General features: G+C 43.3%; 2 protein-coding genes across 4 annotated transcripts in view; both read right to left on the bottom strand.

Moving 5' to 3' along the window:
* Window positions 1–20976, bottom strand: part of TANC1 (tetratricopeptide repeat, ankyrin repeat and coiled-coil containing 1) — a 270909-nt gene that overhangs the window by 193698 nt on the left and 56235 nt on the right. The window lies entirely within an intron of this gene.
* LOC128589959 (elongin-C-like) lies at window positions 19946–20414 on the bottom strand. Its single transcript, XM_053596922.1, has one exon. The coding sequence runs from the start codon at window positions 20319–20321 to the stop codon at window positions 19983–19985; it is 339 nt and encodes a 112-aa protein (XP_053452897.1). The 5' UTR covers window positions 20322–20414; the 3' UTR covers window positions 19946–19982.

The following is a 20976-nucleotide window of genomic DNA, read 5'->3' as shown; positions in this document are numbered from 1 at the left end:
CCCTCCACTACTGGGACCAGTCCCGAAGCCTCCAAGCTGAGTTTCTTAACTTTAGGCCAATCAAATGCAGCAGAGTCACTGGGAGGGATGCTGCCAGGGGGGCTCCTGGCCCCTCTTTGGGGTTGGCTTCCTCAGGCCTGGGGTGCAGCTCCCCAGCTGATGGGGCCTGCAGTCCTCAGGGTCCACAGTCCTGAGACTCACTACTCTAGAATCTCTTCTCCTACCCTCCCTTTTCATGTCACTTAAATTCTTTCTGAATCTTTTCATCATAGGCCAATTTAACCTTTTTTTTTTTTCTTTTTGGAGAGACTCACCATGTCTGTAGGATAATATTTAGAAATAAACATATCCTACATCAAGCACATAAAGTAAACTCAGTGTGAGTTTAAAATGACTTTTCTTCCTGAGGCTTAAGGGACCTGGGCCCCCTCATTAGAGTACTATACTGTCACAGCTCACAGCAACCTGTAACTCTTGGGCTTAAGCAATTCTCTTGCCTCAGCCTCCCAAGTAACTGGGACTACAGGCGCCCACCACACCACCCAGCTATTTTCTGTTGGAGTTGTCACTGTTCTTTAGCTGGCTTGGGCCGCGTTCGAACCTTGACGTATGTGGCTGGCACCATAACCACTGTGCTATGGGCACCAAGTCCAATTTAACCATTTTTAAATCCGAAGGTTCAGTCCTTTGATGACTGAGTTTGGACAGTAACAGCTACCACTCAACCAAGGACCACCTGTGTCAGAAACAGTCTGTTAGCATCCACTCAAAACAATTTCAAAAAATATGGAGCATCCCCAAATTTACCAAGCTATTTTGCAGGAAATCAAGATTCAGAAAGTTAACTTCTAAATTCCACAATGACAAATTGGTTATATATTTATTAGAATGGACTTTCTACTTAGACAAACTTTGCTACCGAAATATGATGGGAAAAGGAGAAATATGAAGGAAAAATAGAGTATTTCCTTCTCAGAACAGGGCAAAAAGGAGGAAGCTATGATGAAACAAGATATAGAAGCGTGTGAGTCATAATTTAGGGTCATTTTGGCATAGAAAAAAACAAATCCAAGCTCCCAAGACCAATTTAATAGAATAAACTTCACTGGACTCTGCCTTAATTCACCTGCCTATACCTAACTAGTTTCCATCTAGTTTTTGTACACCATATCCTTATCTGTTCTAAAGTAGATTCCCTAAGGAGAATAAAAGTTAGCTCCATGGGCACTATCTTTAAAATGTTTTATCTTGCCTTTTCTCCCTGCACATGATCTGATCAGCACGAACTTCAGAAACGCAGGAGAGTCTATATTTTCACATGCTGTCAGTTATAAATGAAGAAAAGTGGGCTTATGTGAACCAGACAATTCTCAGCTCCCACTTCAACAAAACTTCTCAAAAATGTCCCTGAATTGTAAAGCACTTTCCTTTATGGTGGTCCGTTTGATTCCCATAAAAAAATCCTGTGCGGACAAGTGGCATGATCCCGCTGTCCTTGTCTCAGGCCACCCAGAAAACATACAGCTACTGGAAGAAGCCACAGACAATGTGGTCCATCAGGAGTCATGTCTTTAGCACCAATCATAAGAAAAAAAAAAAATATATATATATATTTCACAGATACAAACTTGAGTAAGACCAGTTAATTCTCTCAAAAATCAATCTAGTTGGCAGAAATCTAAAAACAGGACTGTGGCATTATGAAGGCAAGCAAGCTAAGGTGGTAACGTACCAACCACAGGCAAAGGCTCCAGAGTCAGGTGGACCACTCCAGAGGTTCAGATCGCAGCTACACCCACATTACTCGCCTGATATCCCTGCACTGGTACTTAAGCTCTCTGAAACCTGTATTTCTCAATTATAACAGAGATGACATTTCTCAGAATACTGTAAAAATTAGAAATAATATCTGACAAGTTCCCAGGACTATACCTACTGTGAAATGGGTACTATCTAAATGGTCTCATTATTACACCTGCTTATCTAGGCTCAACTGCAGGTTTTAGAGCCCATAACAAATATTACTGTAATGACTTTAAAGTTTGTCTTTTCTTTATTTAGGATATTAAAATTATATGATATCGATGAAAATATGGGGCTGACTGAGGGAGGAGTGAAAGATGAGCCACAAATTTTGGCCTGAGCAACAGGATAGAAAGTCGTTCCAATGACCAAAATGGGAAAAGTGGGCAGAAGCATGGGGTGAAGGGTTTGGAGTGGGGGGCAGGAAGCAGGCAATAATTAGGAGGAAAATGAGCTCAGTTGGGATATCCTGAGTTAAAAGTACCCATGAGTCATCTGAGTAGAAATGTCCAAAAGATTGAGAGGAGGATGAACTCAGAGAAAGGCTTGGGAGGTCATGAGAGTGTGGGTGGTAGCGGGAGCCACAGAAAGACTGAGGTCTCCCCAGAAAGGCTGAGCAGACTAAAAGAAAACCACCAAGAATAAAGCCCAGGGAACATGATCATTTAAGGGCAGACACAGCAGAATCTAGGAGGAAATAAAAGGAAGAAAAGCAAAGCAGTCAGAAATGTGAAAACCATAAAGGAACCCCAGAGGAGAAAACTTCAAATGAGGGGTGGTCGGCAGTATCAAGTGCTACAAAAAAGTCATGTCAAGGACAAAAAAGCCACCACAGGGCTTCATGATCGGAGGCCACTTGTGACCTTGACACACGCAGCTTCTGTCAAGCTGAGGACACGGAAATCAGATGTTAGGCCGTCTCTAAGGCCCCAGCTAAACTGTGAGGTTCTTCCACTCCAAAACCAGAACTTCTCATTCTCTACCAAACCCATCAAATTAATAAAACCTCAAATAACAACGTGTTATAAGGTTTCTCTCAGAGAAAAGGAATTTGCAAAAGACACAGTCAAAAACCATAAAACCACTGAACATGATCTTTGCTGGTAAGCCCCCATCTGCTTCCTAAAGTTGGTCCCAAGGAAGGAGAAAAAATTAGCTAATCCTCTGCTACACAAAAACTGGAGGGGGAAAAGATGTTTAAAAGGTTTCCTTTCCAATAAATCTCCAAGGGCAATACGCTTAAATTGCTCTTTCAGTGTTACTTCGAGAAATGTGTTACCACGGGTAGAAAAGCTTGGTTTTGATATGCAAATCTCTTGTAAAATTCCATTTACGCAGATTTCCACCTGGATTTCTAAATAAGCCTAAACTCCTGCTGAATTTAGTAAATTGTTTTTCAATGTCATTTCCCTTCTTCTTTGTATAGTTACAATCATAAAAAATGTTGTCTTGGGCGGCGCCTGTGGCTCAGTGAGTAGGGCGTGGGCCCCATATGCCGAGAGTGGCGGGTTCAAACCCAGCCCCGGCCAAACTGCAACAACAACAAAAAAATAGCCGGGCGTTGTGGTGGGCGCCTGTAGTCCCAGCTGCTCGGGAGGCTGAGGCAAGAGAATCGCGTGAGCCCAAGAGTTAGAGGTTGCTATGAGCCATGTGACGCCACGGCACTCTACCCGAGGGCGGTACAGTGAGACTCTGTCTCTACAAAAAAAAAAAAAAAAAAAAAAAAAATGTTGTCTTATACAATTTTAAGTTACAAAATGTTGCCATGATACATATTATGGCACAACAAGGGAAATGTTTGGCTTGGCAATAGGAACGGGTTAAACTAGTCAGTGGAGTTCAAAAAAGTTCCTTCAAACATCTGCTCAGGCTAAGAAAGAGGTTTTTGTTTTTAAGTCTACCCCATATACAAATATTTTTCAAAAAGCTAAACATCTCAAATATTAATAACTAGAATCATCATTTATAGACAGAAAAAAATCTGAATATTTGAGATTTCCAAAATATGTCCCCTAAAAATACTACTTACCTAGTAGGTATCATTGTATCTACGCTGCTGATTTATTCAGATTTTCAGGTCACTAATTTTATGCATCCATGAAATTCTTTACCATATTTGGCTATCAGTATTAACTAGTGATACACACCATCACATCTGGTGGAGCTTATTTAAAAAAACATAGCAAGCACTCCCACTCCCCCAAATTCTAGCTCAGCACACCTGGGGTTGAGTCTCACTAGACTAATTTTTAAAGCTTCACAGGAATTCTAATATTCCCCTGCTGTTATAAGAAGCTTTGCCTTTTGGCATGATCCCCCAAAGTTTTGAGGAGCAATGTGGCTACCCTGTTCCTCATAAACAGCAGAGTGCAAAAAACGAAATCCTGCTGACAAGTGCTACAAAACAGATGGCAGAATACACGGGCAGATCACATGGTCTTCTCAAGAACTCAGAGATTTGGAAGCAGCTTTAACCAGCACGCGAAGCTCTACAGAGGAGCATGTGCAACACCCACAGAGAAGGCTCCAGGTTCAAATCTCCAGGGCCCCAATCAACCATTCCACCCTAGATGTCTTGGGAGTCCTGCTCTGCCCCAACTGTGCACAGCTGGGCATTAACAGCCATGGTCCTTCAAGCTGTGGTCACTTAAGAGTGGACAGGAGACACAGCTATGATTTAATTAAAAAAAAAAAAATGTGGACAGGAGACTCCATTCTCAGCCAATTCTAAGGAAAGAAGAGAATTTTTGAGTCCTATTACATCAGTGGTTTTCAACTTGTGAGTCGCGACCCCTTTGGGGGTCTCCTGCATATCAGATATTTACATTAGGATTCATAACAGTGGCAAAATAACAGTTATGAAGTAGCAACGAAAATAATTTTATGGTTGGGGGTCACCACAACATGAGGCAGGTTCACGGCATTAGGAAGGTTGAGAACCACTGTACTACATGCTACACTCTGGAGACAGGGAATGCAAATGAAAAGATGACCAGGGCAAAGACCTCAGCCCTTACGAGCCTCCACCCTCGCCAAACCTCTTGAAGTTTCACAACTTACACAGATACAGCACAGAGAAATCGCAGCCCAGGTTTAGCAACGTTCCTCAAGCCACACAACTAGAAAATCCTTCTTGAAACCCAGCGGGAGTAGGAGGATGAAACTCTTAAGCTCACAGGACAGTGTGCAGAATGGGGCAGGAGACAGAACCTACCCCAGCTTCAACTGGCATGACCCCAAAAGCCACTCTCCGAGGAGCACTTAAGGTAGGGCAGGTTTTAAGCAGTCCCTTACATGTTTGTCTCCCAGGAGCTATAAGGTGGCTTGTAATTAAGCTTTATAAAGGTTTCATGGGAAATAAGGGGCAGGAGAAAACAATGATACAGGCTCAGCTCAGAGGCTCACACCTGTAATCCCAACACTCTGGGAAGCTGAGTGGATTGCCTGAGCTCAGGAGTCCAAGACCAGCCTGAGTAAAAGCAAGGACCCCAGTCTCTAAAAATACCCAGGCATTGTGGCAGGTTTCTGTAGTCCCAGCTACCTGGGAGGATGAGGCAAGAGAATCACTTAAGCCCAAGAGTTTGAGGTTGCTGTGAGCTACAACGGCACAGCACTCTACAGAGGGCAACCAAGTGAGACTCAGTCTCAAAAAAAGGAGAGACTAGACAGAATGAAAGAAAGGAGTGATACAGAATATACAGCTAGTCTGACTTTTAAATATCTGAAGTTTTTATCTGTTGTACTTCCATGGATGCAAACTGTAGACCAAGATACTAGCCATTAGTACAATGAATATTAAATATTTCTGTGAGTACTGTGTTAGACACCATAAAAAAGAAACCTCCCCCCCAAAAAAATCTCTCAAACAGGCACAAGTCAGTAAAATTACAAAAGCTTTGTAATAATATGCTGAAGCTTCCACATTATTAACATGAGTGCTTTAACAAGAGACACTTTTTTAAAATTATTAAATTAATTTGAATAAAAACCTGATTCTCCTTCAAAGCCCTCAAAATTTTTAGAAAGAACTTCTCTCCTTACACTTGGCCTGTCAGAGCAGGGATCCTACGTGAGCACATCTCCCTGGGCTGGAGAGCCCACCTATCCTCACCAGACTCCACTTAATTACACCAGGGAGTGGTTGTCTCACTCCCTTGAGGCCATCCTGAAAGCTCCTTTGGACAAACTGACCACAGCCTGCACGAGAACTGGAAAAAAGAAAACCTGTCAGCCTGCTCTCTTTATAAGACAAGAGGCACAGAGTTTATAAACCAGCTCAGACTTCCTGAAAATCCCAAAGCAGCAGGAACCGAGAGGGAAGACCGCAGCCTGCACACTCTTCAGGCCTCGGACCCCACAATCTCAGGTTTTCTCTTTGTGATGCTAATGGTTCAACCCTCAGTTAATGATCCATAACCTCTCTCACACCCTAAGGTGCTGAAATCCCCCAGAGCACTGCCTTCCCAAACTGCCTGCCTCCCCCACAGGTCCCAGGTCCTACACAACTCACAACCCAACTTCACGCCTCTGCCCCCACCTCCCTCACTCTGAAACACCTCTCTCCCACTCTAGAAATTAGTCATCCTCCAGCACAGCTCAAATATCAGCTGCATGCCCACCCCACCCCCACAAAGCTTACAGTCCCTCCTCCCCACTCAGAACACCTGGCTGGTGCCTGAATTTCAGCACTGGCTTCATCCTGCCTGACCTCCCTCCTGCCCTTTCCCTGGGGCTGGTCTTCCCTGACGCCACCCTCCTGCTCTGTCACAAGTAGAGGCAGATGCTCCAAGCATGTTTGTTGACTAAAGGATTCCAACAAGTGGCTGCCCATGACTGACTCAGGCCCATTTCCCAGGGAAATGTCCTCTTTTACTGCTACACCTGTCCTGGAAAGTTCTTTTTCAAAGGTGCCATCCCTGCTCCAACACACCAACAAATCAGGCTCTTGTCCAAGTCAATCCTGCCTGGCTTCACTGCCAAAGAGGACAGAATCGTGTGCAGTCACGTTTGGGCCAACACAACCACCTTGGCAGGGCAGCGGACAGGTTTGCGTGCAGAGGCTGGGTGGAGGCCTTTTCTCCCCTTCAAGTCTATTTACTGAGGAGCTCTAAAACACAGTCCTCCCATCCCCACCTGGACTTCAAAGATGGGAACAGTTCACAGGGACTTTTCTCTGGAAGGAAACCAGGTATGGATACAGGGGAAAGATTCAACAGATTAGGTCTCACCCAACTTCAGGAATAGCTGAGATCTCATTTGGATTGGGTGGTCACCCCATGTCAAATGTTTAATGTTTCCTGAAAAAAGAGCTCAGCTCACATTCAGTGACAGGCTGCAAACGCTGCCAAGGCCCTGAGCACCCCAGGTTTTTCCTATATGGGGTTGCTGACCCTACTGACACAGTATGTGAGCATTCAAGGCAGGACAATACCTAGTGAACAGCAGCTCAGGTACCTGAGGTGTCCTCCTAGGACACGCTCAAAGGGATCACCTGCCTCTCTACAGAGGACCTTGGAAACCAGGGAAGGGTCGTCTCCCCGCTTTCAGCCAAGCCTCCTTTCACGAATCAGCAGAAAAGGCAGGCTTCACACCTGTCCTGAGCATAACCAACAGACAAGTCTGAAAGAAAGTCCATCGCAGCCCACAAGCTGCCCGCTGTCAGACAGACCCTCTTCCCAGAGCACCCTTGATGGGTGTGCACACTTGAAATGAGATGCGTAACAGGTTATGCAAACACACTCTCTCTCTGGCCTCTTCCCCATCTAGAGCAACACTGCTTCTGTAAGGGCAGGGGAGGAAACTCCTTTCTGAGTTTAAGACTACCAAGGCACCACTATAAATTATAGAGTTTGAGGTCCCAAAGTAGGTGGCTTCCTGAGACAGAAGGACAGTCCCTCCAGCCTGTTTTTGTGGTGATGAGATCACAAAGCTTAGATTCTGAGTTTGGTCCTACAAGGGTTTTAAGGGCCTTATTCAGTAATTACAGAAAGGAAAAAGAAAGGTCAAGTAGACCAGAGGAAGTCTGAGTAGTGATGAGAAGTTACTTATAACTACACTTAGGTCGCCTACCGGACTCGGAAGAGAAACCATGCCTCATGTTTTCATTTTCTTCTCCTTCAGAATCAATTTTAGTTTAGCAAAGAAATCATGAACTTTTTACTAACTCATTTTTTTTTTTTGGCATTCCTCCACTCAAAGGCCTTTTTCACTGCACAACCCAACGTTTGGGCTCATGATAGTTTTGAAAAAAACAAGCATTATTCCACAAAATATCCTCGTGTAAAATATAAAAGATGAAAAAATACCCTTATTGCAGGAATTTTTGCAGAACCCAAAACACAAAGGTTTAGAGACTAGCTGAATGAGGACTTTACCTGCCCATCACTATCTTTTTATTGTCAGATCAAATTTCCTATTGATGTCTTTAAAAACAAATGAAAAACAGGGTGACGCCTGTGGCTCAAAGGAGTAGAGCGCCAGCCCCATATGCCAGAGGTGGTGGGTTCAAATCCAGCCCTGGCCAAAAAGTGCAAAAAAAAAAAACAAAACACTTAAAATGATTTTAAGGCGAATTTTTAGGTTTATGTCCTGGTCATCTCTTTCTTTTAAGGATGAACAGAGAGACTTCTGAAGTTGTTTACCTAATAGAAGTATTCACCAAAAAAAAAAAAAATCTGTCAAGTATCTTCTAAAAACTTGGCAATGAGTGGGTGGCACCTTGTGGCTCAAAGGAGAAGGGCGCCGGCCCCATATTCCGGAGGTGGTGGGTTCAAAACCGGCCCCGGCCAAAAACTGCAAAAAAAAAACAACTTGGCAATGACCTTTCTCAGACCGCAAAACAAAGACTACTGTATGCGTTCATGAAGCAAAGCATGTCACCCTCGATTCCATGTGACAGTCCAGATCCTCTGGTGGTACAGAGTTCTGCAGCTTTGAATACTGCCTGGGCTAGCATGGGAGGCCCAGAAAGGCTGAACAGCGGGATGAAGGCCGCTCAGCCACCCCTGGCTGTACCAGAAAGTTCACCAGCAGCTTCCAGTCACATGCAACTGCAACAGAGTGGAAAACAATACCACAGAAATCCTAAAACAAATAAAAGCAAGCTCTTGTTTTGCTTCATTTTGAATGCTGGTGCTTAATAGAAAGCAGGCTTACATAACAGAGGAAGACAGGAAGGAGAGGGACTTCTGAGCAGCAGAAGACATACTAAAAACCGTACCTATTTGTTTCAAATCTTGCCACTTCCATTTCTCGGAGACAGGTGCCCTGTCAACTACACTGAAGTGGTTTTTGATCCCAAGGGCCCATGAGAATCTCCTGGGGAGCTTTAAAAATTTTGAGGCCTGTAAGAATTTAAAAAGAATCTCTAGGAAAGGGGCTCCAACACTGGGCACTTTCTTTCAACCTTTCTTTTTCTCTTTTTGGAGACAATGTCTTCCTTTGTCACTAATTTTTCTATTTTTAAAAAGACAGGGATTAGGAGGTGGGGGTGGGTGGATCCCGGTCTAGCTGGGGCTAGTGTCTAATTCCTGGGCCTCCTAGAGTGCTAGGACTACAAATGTGAGCCACCACTCACCCACAGCCCCAAATACTGGTCCCTTTTAAACCTGACCAGCTGATTCTAATGCACAGCCAGGACTGAGCCACTACCCCTGACCAGTCCCTTAGGTGTTTCTTTCATCCTCTCGGTGGGGGTAGGGGAGTGGGGGTGGTGGAAAATATTTATGCTTCCAAAAAAGGGAAGGGGAAGAAATGGATCAGGAAAGAGAGCTGAAAGAAGTGGAAGTAACGATTTGCAAGCAATGAGCACCGGGCCGTGCAAGGTGTGGTCTCCGAGAGAGAGGGCAGGAGCAGGGGCAGACTGGATCATCTAACAGGCTCTACCTGGCACCTGCCATCAAGTCTGGCTGCGGGGCAAGAAGTAGCATTTCAAAGCATATCCAGAAAGAAGATTTCTATGTTAAGTGTTAACCGTGTGAGAAGTGATCATAACCTGACAGTTTTCAGACACAAAGAATCTACTAAAGCATTATATTTACTACTATGATTTCTCCTATTCTTCTAACAGTATTAAAAAGTTTTTGTGGAAGGGGTCATCATTGTTGTTTTTAACTGAGCACCCCTATTTTCTTGCCCACCAAGTCACATTCACTGTAGGATAACTACCCGCAGTTCCAGTGCCTACAGAACAGAGCTTTCCTTAGTATAAAAGCAACTCGTCTATATGCAGGTTAAACCTGACCTTGATTTCATGAGCATCATGATGGTGTCAGACGTGACAGAGATAAGAAAGAACCTAGGTACCCAGGTGAAGGGTGAGGACTGCAGGAACACCAGCTCCAACTGAGCTGCTAATTCAGTTCTCCTATGCTGTTTAATTCTTAGGGATACCAGCTCTCTACCTCTAAAGAAACAGGCTGTTCAGATGCTTTCTCCTCAATTTCTGTCTCTCATAGAGAATTAATGAGCAGAGCCAGAGCAGGACCTCGTCTCCAGCCTGAGCCAGGGCAGGACCTTATCTCTAAAAGACAGAGTCTCACTTTGTCACCCTGGCATCATAGTTCACAACAACCTCAAACCCCTGGGCTCAAGTGATTCTCTTGCCTTGGCCTCCCAAGTAGCTGTGACTATAGGTACCCAGCACAATGCCTGGCTTTTTTTTAGAAACAGGGTCTCACTCTTGCTCAGGTTGGTCTCAAAATCCTGAGCTCAGGCAATCCACCCACCTTGGCCTCCCACATTGTGTGAGCCACTGCGCCAGGCCTCTTAACAAATTTTTAAGTGTATGGTATTGTTAACTACAAGAACTATGTAGTACAGCAGATTTCTAAATGTTTTCGTCCTCCCTGAATGAAATTTTATATCCATTGAACAACTCCCCTTTCCGCCTCTCCCTAGCCCCTAACCATTCTGTGCTACTTCTATGAGTCTACTTTATATACCTCCTAAGAGTGGAATTATGACTGGCTCATTTCACCTGCATAATGTTTTCAACGTGCATTCACATAGCATGTGTCAGAATCTCCTTTTTGTAGCTGTATAATATTCCACAATGTATGTATATACTGCATTTGGTTTATCCATTCATCTGTCAAGGAATATTTAGGTTGCTTCTGCATTTTGATTTGAATAATGCTGCAATGAATGTGAGAGTGCAGGTATCTGTTTGGGATCTTCATTTCAGTTCTTTTGGATAAATACTCAGAAATGGGATTGGCGGATCAAAGTCTTATCTTTTTTTTTCTTTTTTGAGACAGCGTCTCACTTTGTTGCCCCCGGTAGAATGCCCTGGCATCATAGCTCACAGCAACCGCAAACTCTTGGGCTCAAGCGATTCTCTTACCTCAGCCTCCCAATTAACTGGGACTACAGGTGCCCACCACAACACCCGGCTACTTTTAGAGACAAGGTCCTGCTCTGGCTCAAGCTGGTCTCAAACCTGTGAGCTCAGGCAATACACCTGCCGTGGCCTCCCAGAGTGCTAGGATTACAGGTGTAAGCCACTGTGCCCAACCTCAAAGTCTTATCTTTCAAAATAATGATGTGTGATGTGGAACTTCACAATGTGCAATGCATGGTGCAAAGAGTGGGCCCTTTCCTGTCTAGTGTCATTGTCAGCCTGTCTTGGTACCAGGTGTCCACATCATTTGTGCACATTCACTGTGCTTTATCAGAGGTACTTAGTATTTCTTCCTTTGCCAATGCCTTACTGCTTTTGATCATGTCTTCAACAACTTTGAGAATTATTCTGGACAGAACTCAAGATTTTTCCCCAAAATATCTTTTTTCCCTGTTCACTCACAGCAGCTGTGTCACTGAGGAAGTGTTGACAATGCTTTTGGTTTTTGTGTATTACTCCTTCCTAGGGGTAGAAAAATTGCAAGCTTGGAATTTTCTGGACTGTTAACAAGATCAAAAGCAAAGAAGCAAAAGGGAAAAAGTTTTTCTACAGAATAATGATAGAGAGCAAAAAATGGTAGAATTTTGTAGAAAATAATAGGTATTGCAATAACAAGCTTTGACCAGGAAAGAAAGGTTGCTATTTTTCATCTTATTCTGAATCATGAGACAGTTTAAACAGCTAGAGTTTTTAATGTTATCTGATCTTAAAAGGATGTTGATAAAAATGCATATATGCATTTAGCTTTGTTAACAGAGTTTTAGAAGATGACTTGATTTCCTAGAAGGTATTTCATGTGTAATCTTAGTAACCGTGGGTGTTAGCTTTGACGTGGTTATCAGAAACTCTCACTGCTTCTCCTCCATCTAGGGAAGACATGGTTGTAGCCATTCCTCAGATTTTCCTCCATTTCTACCTTAGATCTAACGAATGAGGATTCAGTGGCTTCAGCATACCCAAAGCCAACATGGGTGTGTTGAAATCTCCAGGAAAAGAAATTGTCCTATTTTCTCTTATTTTGTTGATGTTTTGTTTTTGATGTTTCTTAACAGGTAAGATCCAAATTTCGTGACTTGTTTATGTTTTGGCCAGAGGACCTCCAGTTTTTTGTGATCTGAATCATTTCTTAGCAAGGCTCAAGGCATTGAGCCTGGAACCTTGTGCTCAGGGGTGGAGACAGCAGATCTGGCATCTGCAGCTGGGAGGAAGTCCATGTGTCAGGAGGAAAGGGTAGAGGTCTTTAGGGCTTAGTGGCCTGGCAGATGTTGGTGTATGGTGGCCCAGGCACCCATGTTCTCTGCCCTGGATGGATATACTCAGATTGACCTCTGGTTCCCTGGAATATTGCCAAGAGCAAGGCCCTCTCACCAACCCTACTCTGGGAGTTAGCAACAGGGTATCCAGAAAGGGTCTCGGGCTCTTTTTCAGAACTGAGCTACAGGGTGGGTTAGGCCTGTGGAATGCAAGAGAAAGCAAGCAAGTTATTAAGTGCAAGGTCAGGGCTAGTCAAGCAGGAAGAGCAAATTGTCCAGAGCAGTTTAAATCTCTGTCTTAGAAATTCCCACTGGGTTAGCCAGCAAGAGGAGTGCGGGGCCGGGGTTAAGAAGATTTGGCTGTGGGGAAGGAAGGGAAGGAAAGGCCATAGACACAGTAGACAGTAGGTCAGACCTGGAAGTCTGGCAGCCTCTGCCTAAAGAGGGAAGTTTTCATTCTCTTGATAGGTCATTTCTGCCTGCTTATAGATGAATGGTAAGGCCCATACCCAGTAATGCGATTGAAACAAAACTGAGAATTACTTAGGTGAATCTGGCAATAGATGTAGTTTTCAATTCAGTTTAGACAAAAAAATTCCTCAGTTTCTCCCAAGTGTAAATTATAACCTTATACTTCAGAATCACCAGTTTAACTCATTAAAATACTCTTTACTGAATGTGAAACAATTTAGTGCTTTTGAATGCAATTATTTATTAAGAAATAAATAAGGAGTCACCCAATAATCAACTCTGAGTAGAAAAATGATTACAAGATGTTTGAAGTTAGGTTGCTTTAGACCCTGGCCTTTGTGGTTTGGATAGCCATGTACAAAAATGAGAATTTATTCTTTGGGTCTGTATCCCATACAGATTAGACTCCAGAGTAAAGGGAAACTTGCCTCATCAATCACAGAATCCTAACATTTGAACCAATTTTGTTAACATTAAGAAAGCAGGAAGCTAAATACCTATAGAATTGCTTAGGCTCTTTTAAAACAGGCTCATTTAAATGCCTCCTTCCCTAGGTCATATGGTCCCAGGGCTTTTGGACAGATTGAGCTGGCAAAGTCAACAGGCTTCAGCTGTGATGTAGGAGGAGGTAGGTGGGGGTCATGGCATCAGTACAAAGGTGCAGTCCCTCTGTTCAAAGAAGTTTATGGTCTGAGAAGGAGCATTACTCACGGATACCATAAAAGGCAGCTGAAAAGTGATGGATGTGGGAGTAGCCAGATGGGCGATTCCAGATCAGAACGGCCATGCTGAGTGTTGTGTGCTTGCCTTTGAGAAAGCCGGTCGTGGTGTTTGGTGGTGTTGGAGACCACATAGAGGTAGCACATCGCAGTTGGAAATGGTGCCCATTTCTGTTTGAGAACAGTTGGGTCTTAAGGACTGAGGTTAACTCTGGATCTCTTCTCTCTTGGATATAGTGGCAGAAACCCACTAAAAGCAAACTTTTCTTGGTGGCCCAGGGTTATCCTTCAGATCCTGGAAGAGGGCTGTTTTGAAATGCTTTGTTTTGGTGCCCTTGGGCATTTTAGGGGATAAAGACTATCTAAAGCAGCCTGTAATCTACTGTTTTGGATTTTACAAGTTCTCCCCTGTCAAAATTTCTCAGGGCTGTCATTGTGCTTAGTCTGACAGTGTCCCTCCACCCTCTTAATTTATGGTGGCCTGGGAGACAAAATATTCCCTCCTATTTGAACTGAGTCTCAAAGAAAAGTGAAATGGCTCTACGGGAGGGCCTAGGAAGAGGGGTGTTAAGTGGGGGGAGGTCAAGAAATTCTCTCCTGAATTGTGCATGAATTTAGCAGCAAATTTTGGCAGCTTAGAAGAATTACTTGCATCTTTGTTCCTAGCTGTTTTCTGGATAAGTTGAGGTTGCTGCTTATGACTTGCGTGTTTCATAGGCCTCCCCCATTTTTGTCCCTACTCTTGCTTGAATCAATTTTGTTACTGAAATGGGAGAACGAAGGTGTTCTCAGGGAAAATGAGAAGAAGGTGAACGGAGGAAAACCCAGGGCTTAGGCAAAGGCTTGGCCTTATAGCCCAGCATGGTTCTTGCAACCTGAAATTTACTGAGCCCTGTGGGAGAGTCAGTGGAATGTCATGGACCCTGTCATCAAGAAGCTTAGCCTGTAGTTGGGAGAGAACAGACCTGAAACTGTCAACTGTCAATTGACAGAAGTAGTCTTACATCTGGGGTGAGGTTAGAGAAGAGGGACTTCAGTCAGGAAGTCCTTGGAGCCAGGAGGGCTGAGATCCTAGTGGAATCTGAGTAAGTGTCATGCAGTATATATACTGGAGAGCCCCGGCCAGGAGACCAAGGAGGAGGACACATCTGTGAAACTCCAGTTAGGAAGTGGCAGAAGTTAGGGGGAGATATGGTGACACATCTGAGGAACCCATTTCAAGAGGAGGAATCAATGAGAGCTTGTGACTGGTTCACACTGTTGTGTGCGTGATTGAAACACAGTCTCTTGATGGTGGCTGCGGTCTGGGGTGGTGCCCAGGAATGGCCCAGGTCACTCTGGAACAGATGGGACACACTTCAGGAAATACTGGTAAAGGATGGATGAGGCAAAGCTGCTCATTAATTCTCTGAAGATTATAGATCCCGTATTTTATTTTGTTTTAGACATTTTTTTTTAAATATGAGCAAACAGGCTCAGGAATGCAGATTACACTGGCTTCAACCATCTATGTGCAAAGAGAAGTATAAACAATAGGGATTAGCATATACTAAGGTCTGAATGTATCTCCCCCAATTCCATATGTTAGATACTTACTCCCCAAACGTATATGTCAACCGAATGTGGGACCACAGGGAGACAATTAGGATTACATAAGGCCAGCAGGATGGGGGCCTCTGTGATGGGACTGGTAGCTATAATAAGAGGAGGAAGACAGACCAGAGCTGAGACACACACTCTTGCCCTCTCACTGGGATGCCTCCCACCACACACTAGGAAGCAGCAAGAGGGGCCTCCCCCACAAGCCAAGCAGATGCCAGCAGCATGCTCTTGGACTTTCCAGCCTTCAGAACTGGCATTTAGTTATCACAACAGAAAGCTGAATAAGGAAACTAGTGCAGGAATAGGGTCTTTGCAGGAGTGGGTTTAGAACTAAGTAATGAGCAGAGACAGAATTTGGAAGAGGAGGCTAGAAAAAGCCTGTATTGCTGTAAATGGGCCATTAAGGACTATCTCGATGAGGTCTCAAAAGAAGAGGAAAGCTTCAAGGAAAGTCAGGTAAGCAGTCATGACCAGAATACTGGTAGAAATATGGGCAGTAAAGGCCATTCAGATGAGGTCTCAGACAGAAATAAAGAACAAGGTGTTGGAACCTGGAGTAAAGGCCATCCTCGTTATAAAGAAGGACAGACCTTGGTTGAATTATGTCCATGTCCTAAGATTTTGTGGAATGCAGAACTTAAAAGGGATAAACTCAGATATCTGACAGAAGAAATACCTAAATTCAGGCTGCTGCGTGGTTACTTTTGATCCCATACAGTGAGATGGGAGAGTAAAGAATGACTTAAAGACAAAATTTAACTCCATACTGAACCTCAGAGTAGACATATTCTTCTTTGACAATGTGAATGTTACTTTCTTTGCATTATTATTATTGCTTAATACTTTGTTGCAGTATTCGTCTGATTTTTTTTCTGAATGTATTTGTTTTCGTTCGTTTTTTGCGAGTTTTTTGTTTCTGGTCCCTAGCTTAAACATTGTTATTGTTGTTAAAGTTTAATCCTTTTTAATTTTGTGAAGGCAAAAAGTGGAAGCCTAATGAACACATGTATATGTGAAAATTTTTTTAAAAAGACAAAATTTATAATTCAAAGGAGAGCAAAGCAAGAAAAAAATGGAAAGTTTGTAGCCTGGCCATGTAAAAAGTAAAAAGAAAGTGTTTCCGGGACAAGAAACCAAAGGCACTGCCTGGCAACTGTTTGCTAAGGACTTAAGTTCAGATAGAAGAGATTATCTAGAGCAGGGGTCCTCAAACTACAGCCCGCGGGCCACATACAGCCCACTGAGGACATTTATCCTGCCAGCCTGGTGTTATTGCAACAGCTGCCTGTCCTGCTTAGCAGCCCACTCGTCCCAGCTAGCAGTGCACATGTGTGGAATGTGCCCCACACTCTCTGACTCCCCTCCTTCTCTCCATCTCTCGACTCCTCCTCTCAGTCTCTGGTGTAATCAGAGGAGTCACCAGGTTGCCTATGCAGAGCCTGCTGCTGCCTAAGGACCGAGGTAAGAACAAGTCAGGATTTTTTTTTTAAGTTAGGTCTATTTTTTTTTTTTTTTTTTTTGCAGTAAGTAGGGCCTTTTTTTTGTAGTTAAGAGGGTCCTTTTTTTCTGAAGTTAGGAGGTCTTTTTTTTTTTGCAGATAGGGGGCGCCTTTTTGAAGTAAGAAGAGCCTTTTTTTTAAGTTAGGAGAGCCTTTTTTTTTAAGTTGGTTAGTTGGTTGGGGGTGGTTTCTAGGGGGGTTGCATCACAGTGATAATGCAAATAGTCAGCGGTCAGAGGTAATGCAAATGGTCAGAGCTCAGAGGTAATGCAAATAGTCAGTGCTGAGTGGTAATGATAATTGTAAATGCTCAGTGTTAATGCAAATTGTTAGTACTCAGTATTAATGCAAATTGTCAGTGGTCAGTGTTATCACAAATGGTCAGCAGTCAGTGTTAATGCAAATGGTCAGTGTTCAGTGTTATTGCATGGGGGCCCTAAACTGGTAATCTGCCTAGGGCCCAGGGAACTTAATCCAGCTCTGCAGACAGCCGAGGAGTAGGAAACCCAATTTAATTGACAGTAAGTGCATTTATATTCTGATTGCTACTCAGCTGTGTATGATGTTGTATCTTATGTGCTGTGTAAGCCCCGGTTCACACTGCTGCAATCTCTGAGCAGTGTGAGTTCAGCCATATGCTTGTATGGCTGAACTCACATTAGATTCAGAAGAAAAAAGGCACGTATGCCTTTTTTCTTGCAGTGGAATCTGATCACATGGGTCTTCTCACCCATGCGATCAGATTCCTGTGCGAGTTCACAGATCGCAGGGCAGTGTGAACTGGAAAGGTGGTGGAGAAACTGGCTCTGAAATCGTGCCTGTTCCCACACTGCACCAGTGTGAGCCTGAGGGAAAAGCGGAGTTCCACCATATGGGAACTGGCGAGGCTGAAATGATGTGGACTGGCAAGGCTGCACTGATGGACACTGATCAGACTGCATTGATGGGCACTAATCAGACTGCATTGATGGCACTGATCAGACTGCATTGATGGGCAGTGCAGTCTATATGTCTCTGGGTGGGCAAAGTTATGGCTGGTATATTGTTTTTGGAGCTCTGTATATATATATATTGGTATTTTACTAATAGCAATTTGGAATCCCTAGGAAACAATGACATCAAGAAAGAGAAAAATTGACTCAGAGTATAGGATATTAAAAAAACAGTGGACTTATGATTACTTTTTCATGCAGTACCAGGAAAGAACTGTGTGTTTGATGTGCCAGAACATAGTGTCTGTGTTCAAAGAATACAATTTGCGTCAACATTATCAAACTTAACATAAAGATAAATATGATTGTTCGGTCAGAGAAGTGAGAAAACATAAAATATTAAAACTGAAAAATATATTGACAACTCAGGAAAATACTTTTGTCAAGCAGAAGCAGCTAAATATTTCATCACTGCGAGCAAGTTTTCAAGTTGCCAAGCTAATAGCATGCACTGGCAGACCATTCGTGGAGGGAGAATTTGTCAAAGAATGCCTTCTTTCTGTTGCCAAAGAGACGTGTCCAGAGAAGGCCGATTTATTTAGTACAGTAAGTCTTTCAGGACCCTCAATTACACAAAGGATTGAAGAAATGGGAGACAATTTGCATCAGCATTTGCAAAACTCCGCAAAAAAATTTCCTATTTTTCTTTGGCACCCGACGAATGTAATGCTGTTCGTGATTCTGCACAACTTCTAATTTTTATTCGTGGGACAAATGACTATTTTGAAGTCACAGAAGAACTTGCTGCACTGCAAAGCATCAAGGGAACAACTACAGGAGAGGATATCTATGAAAAGGTTTGCCAAACTGTGAATAGTTTAGAGCTGGACTGGGAAAAACTAGCCAGTGTGACAACTGATGGTGCTCCTAGCATGGTGGGGTCTACGAAAGGAGTAATTGCTCGCATTAACCAAGAGGTGGACAAACATAACTATTCTCATCCAACAGCCATGCACTGCCTCATCCACCAACAAAAGCTGTGTAGTAAATCACTGAAGTGGGACTCTGTTATGAAAACTGTGGTATCTTCATTAGAGGTAATGCACTAAACCACAGACAATTTCAGAAACTTCATTAGAGGTAATACACTAAACCACAGACAATTTCAGAAATTTGTGTCTGAGCTAAATGTTGCCTGTGAAGATGTTCCGTACCACACAGAAGTCTGTTGGCTGAGTCAAGGGAGAGTTTTGAAACATTTCTATGACTTACTTCCACTGATTACAGCTTTTCTGCTTTCAAAAAACAAAGAAGTACCAGAGCTCAATGATGCAGAATGGAAATGGCACCTTGCCTTCCTGACAGATGTAACAGAGCTACTCAACTGTTTCAGTGTGCAATTTCAAGGAAAGGGGAACCTCCTCTGTGATATGCAATCACATGTGAAAGCATTTGAAGTAAAATTAGGCCTCCTCATCAAACAAGTGAAGGAGGAAAATTTCTGCCATCTCCCCACAACTCAAAATCTGTTAGCGGAAAATCCATTGGTTGCATTCCCAAATAAAACATGTGTGGATTCACTGGAAAAGTTGCAAAATGAGTTCCAATTTAGATTTAAAGAGCTTCATCTTGCTGATTAGTATGATGTAAGCACTCCAATTTGTACAAATAATCAACACACTGAAATGAGCATAAATGTATTTATGATCTATGTACAAAAGACTTAATAAAAAAATAAAGTACAAGATGCTAAAAATAGAAATAAAAATAAAAAAATAAAGAGCTTCATCTCCATGAACAGGACATACAGCTTTTCCATAACCCATTTTCTATTGACATTGAAAATGTGGATACGATTTACAAAATGGAACTGGCTGAACTGCAGAATTGTGACTCTCTGAAAGATGCATTCAAGTCAAGCAGCCTTCCTAATTTCTATGTATCTCTCTCTTCTGAGACATATCCTAATCTCAGGAACCATGCACTCAAAATGGCAACCATCTTTGGTAGCACTAATGTCTGTGAACAGACTTTTTCCAGAATGAAACATCTGAAATCTCCAACCAGATCTAGACTAACTGATGCACACTTACATCACTTGTTACGACTAGCAGTGACAAATATGGAACTGGACATTGACCATCTCATTAGCCAAAAGCAGGCCCATAGTTCCCATTGAAATACCGGTAAGTTTGTCAATTTAATTTTACTTGTTCCTCATTTTAAATATTGTATTTGTTCCCATTTTGGTTTTTTTTTTTTTTAATACTGAAAAAATTAACAGTTTATTATAATTTATTTTATTTAACAATCTAGGAAGTTCGCAGCCATCAGCAGTTCCAGTGCAATTTCAGGTGCAATTGGGAATTCAGGAATCTCCATGGAGCTGTTAGTGTAGCAAACCTTGTAGGTAAAATACATGCATACTTTTGATAGCACATATGAAGGGATCTCTCTAAAATTGACCTCATTGGTTTCATTCTCAGCAAAATGACCTGGGCTGCTCAACATGGCTTTTATTGTTCCTGATGTTAGTGCATGTTCCCTTTTTACAATAAACTCATGACCATCAGAAGATATCAATTTGACATACATGGCATCAGGGCCTTCACAGCCACCACAGGTTTTCTCCTCTCCATCCATAATGTTCTCAGTAAATTCTATGTTGCTTCCCGGGAACTTTAGTAATTTCTCGTTAGCCCCGCAGCCACCGCAGCCGAGTCCCAGCGTACTGCCACAGCCCCTACTCCAGGGCCGCCCCTCACCCCCACCCCCAGCTGCTCCCATTTTGGTTTTTTACTTCAAAATAAGATATGTGCAGTGTGCATAGGAATTAGTTCATAGTTTGTTTGTTTGTTTTTTAACTATAGTCCAACCCTCCAATGGTCTGAGGGACAGTGAACTGGCCCCCTGTTTAAAAAGTTTGAGGACCCCTGATCTAGAGAATGGGGAAAGACTCCCTGGCATTTCAGAGATCTTGGAGGCTGCATCTCCTACACAGGCCCAGAGCTCTAGAAGGGCAAAAAGGTTGCAGGGATCCTACCCAGCCTGCTGGACACAGGTATGCTACCCAGCACCACCTTGGATCTGCTTTCTGCATCCTGATGCAGTGCTCCTTGGCCACCCCAGCTATATGGCTCAGCAACCTCAGGAGCAACTCAACCCACTGCTCTGGAAGACACAAGTGGCAAGTGGCACACCTTGGCAGCATCCAGCAGGCTCAGGATGCTCTGAGCCACCTGCGGGACTCTGCAGAGCAGACCCACCAGCCAGAAACTCATCAGATAGCCCCTGGACT

Source organism: Nycticebus coucang, chromosome 7 (assembly GCF_027406575.1).
Source record: "Nycticebus coucang isolate mNycCou1 chromosome 7, mNycCou1.pri, whole genome shotgun sequence".
Taxonomy (NCBI): Eukaryota; Metazoa; Chordata; class Mammalia; order Primates; family Lorisidae; genus Nycticebus; species Nycticebus coucang.
Note: the sequence above shows the minus strand (reverse complement) of the source record. Positions and strands in the feature narration are given on the sequence as shown.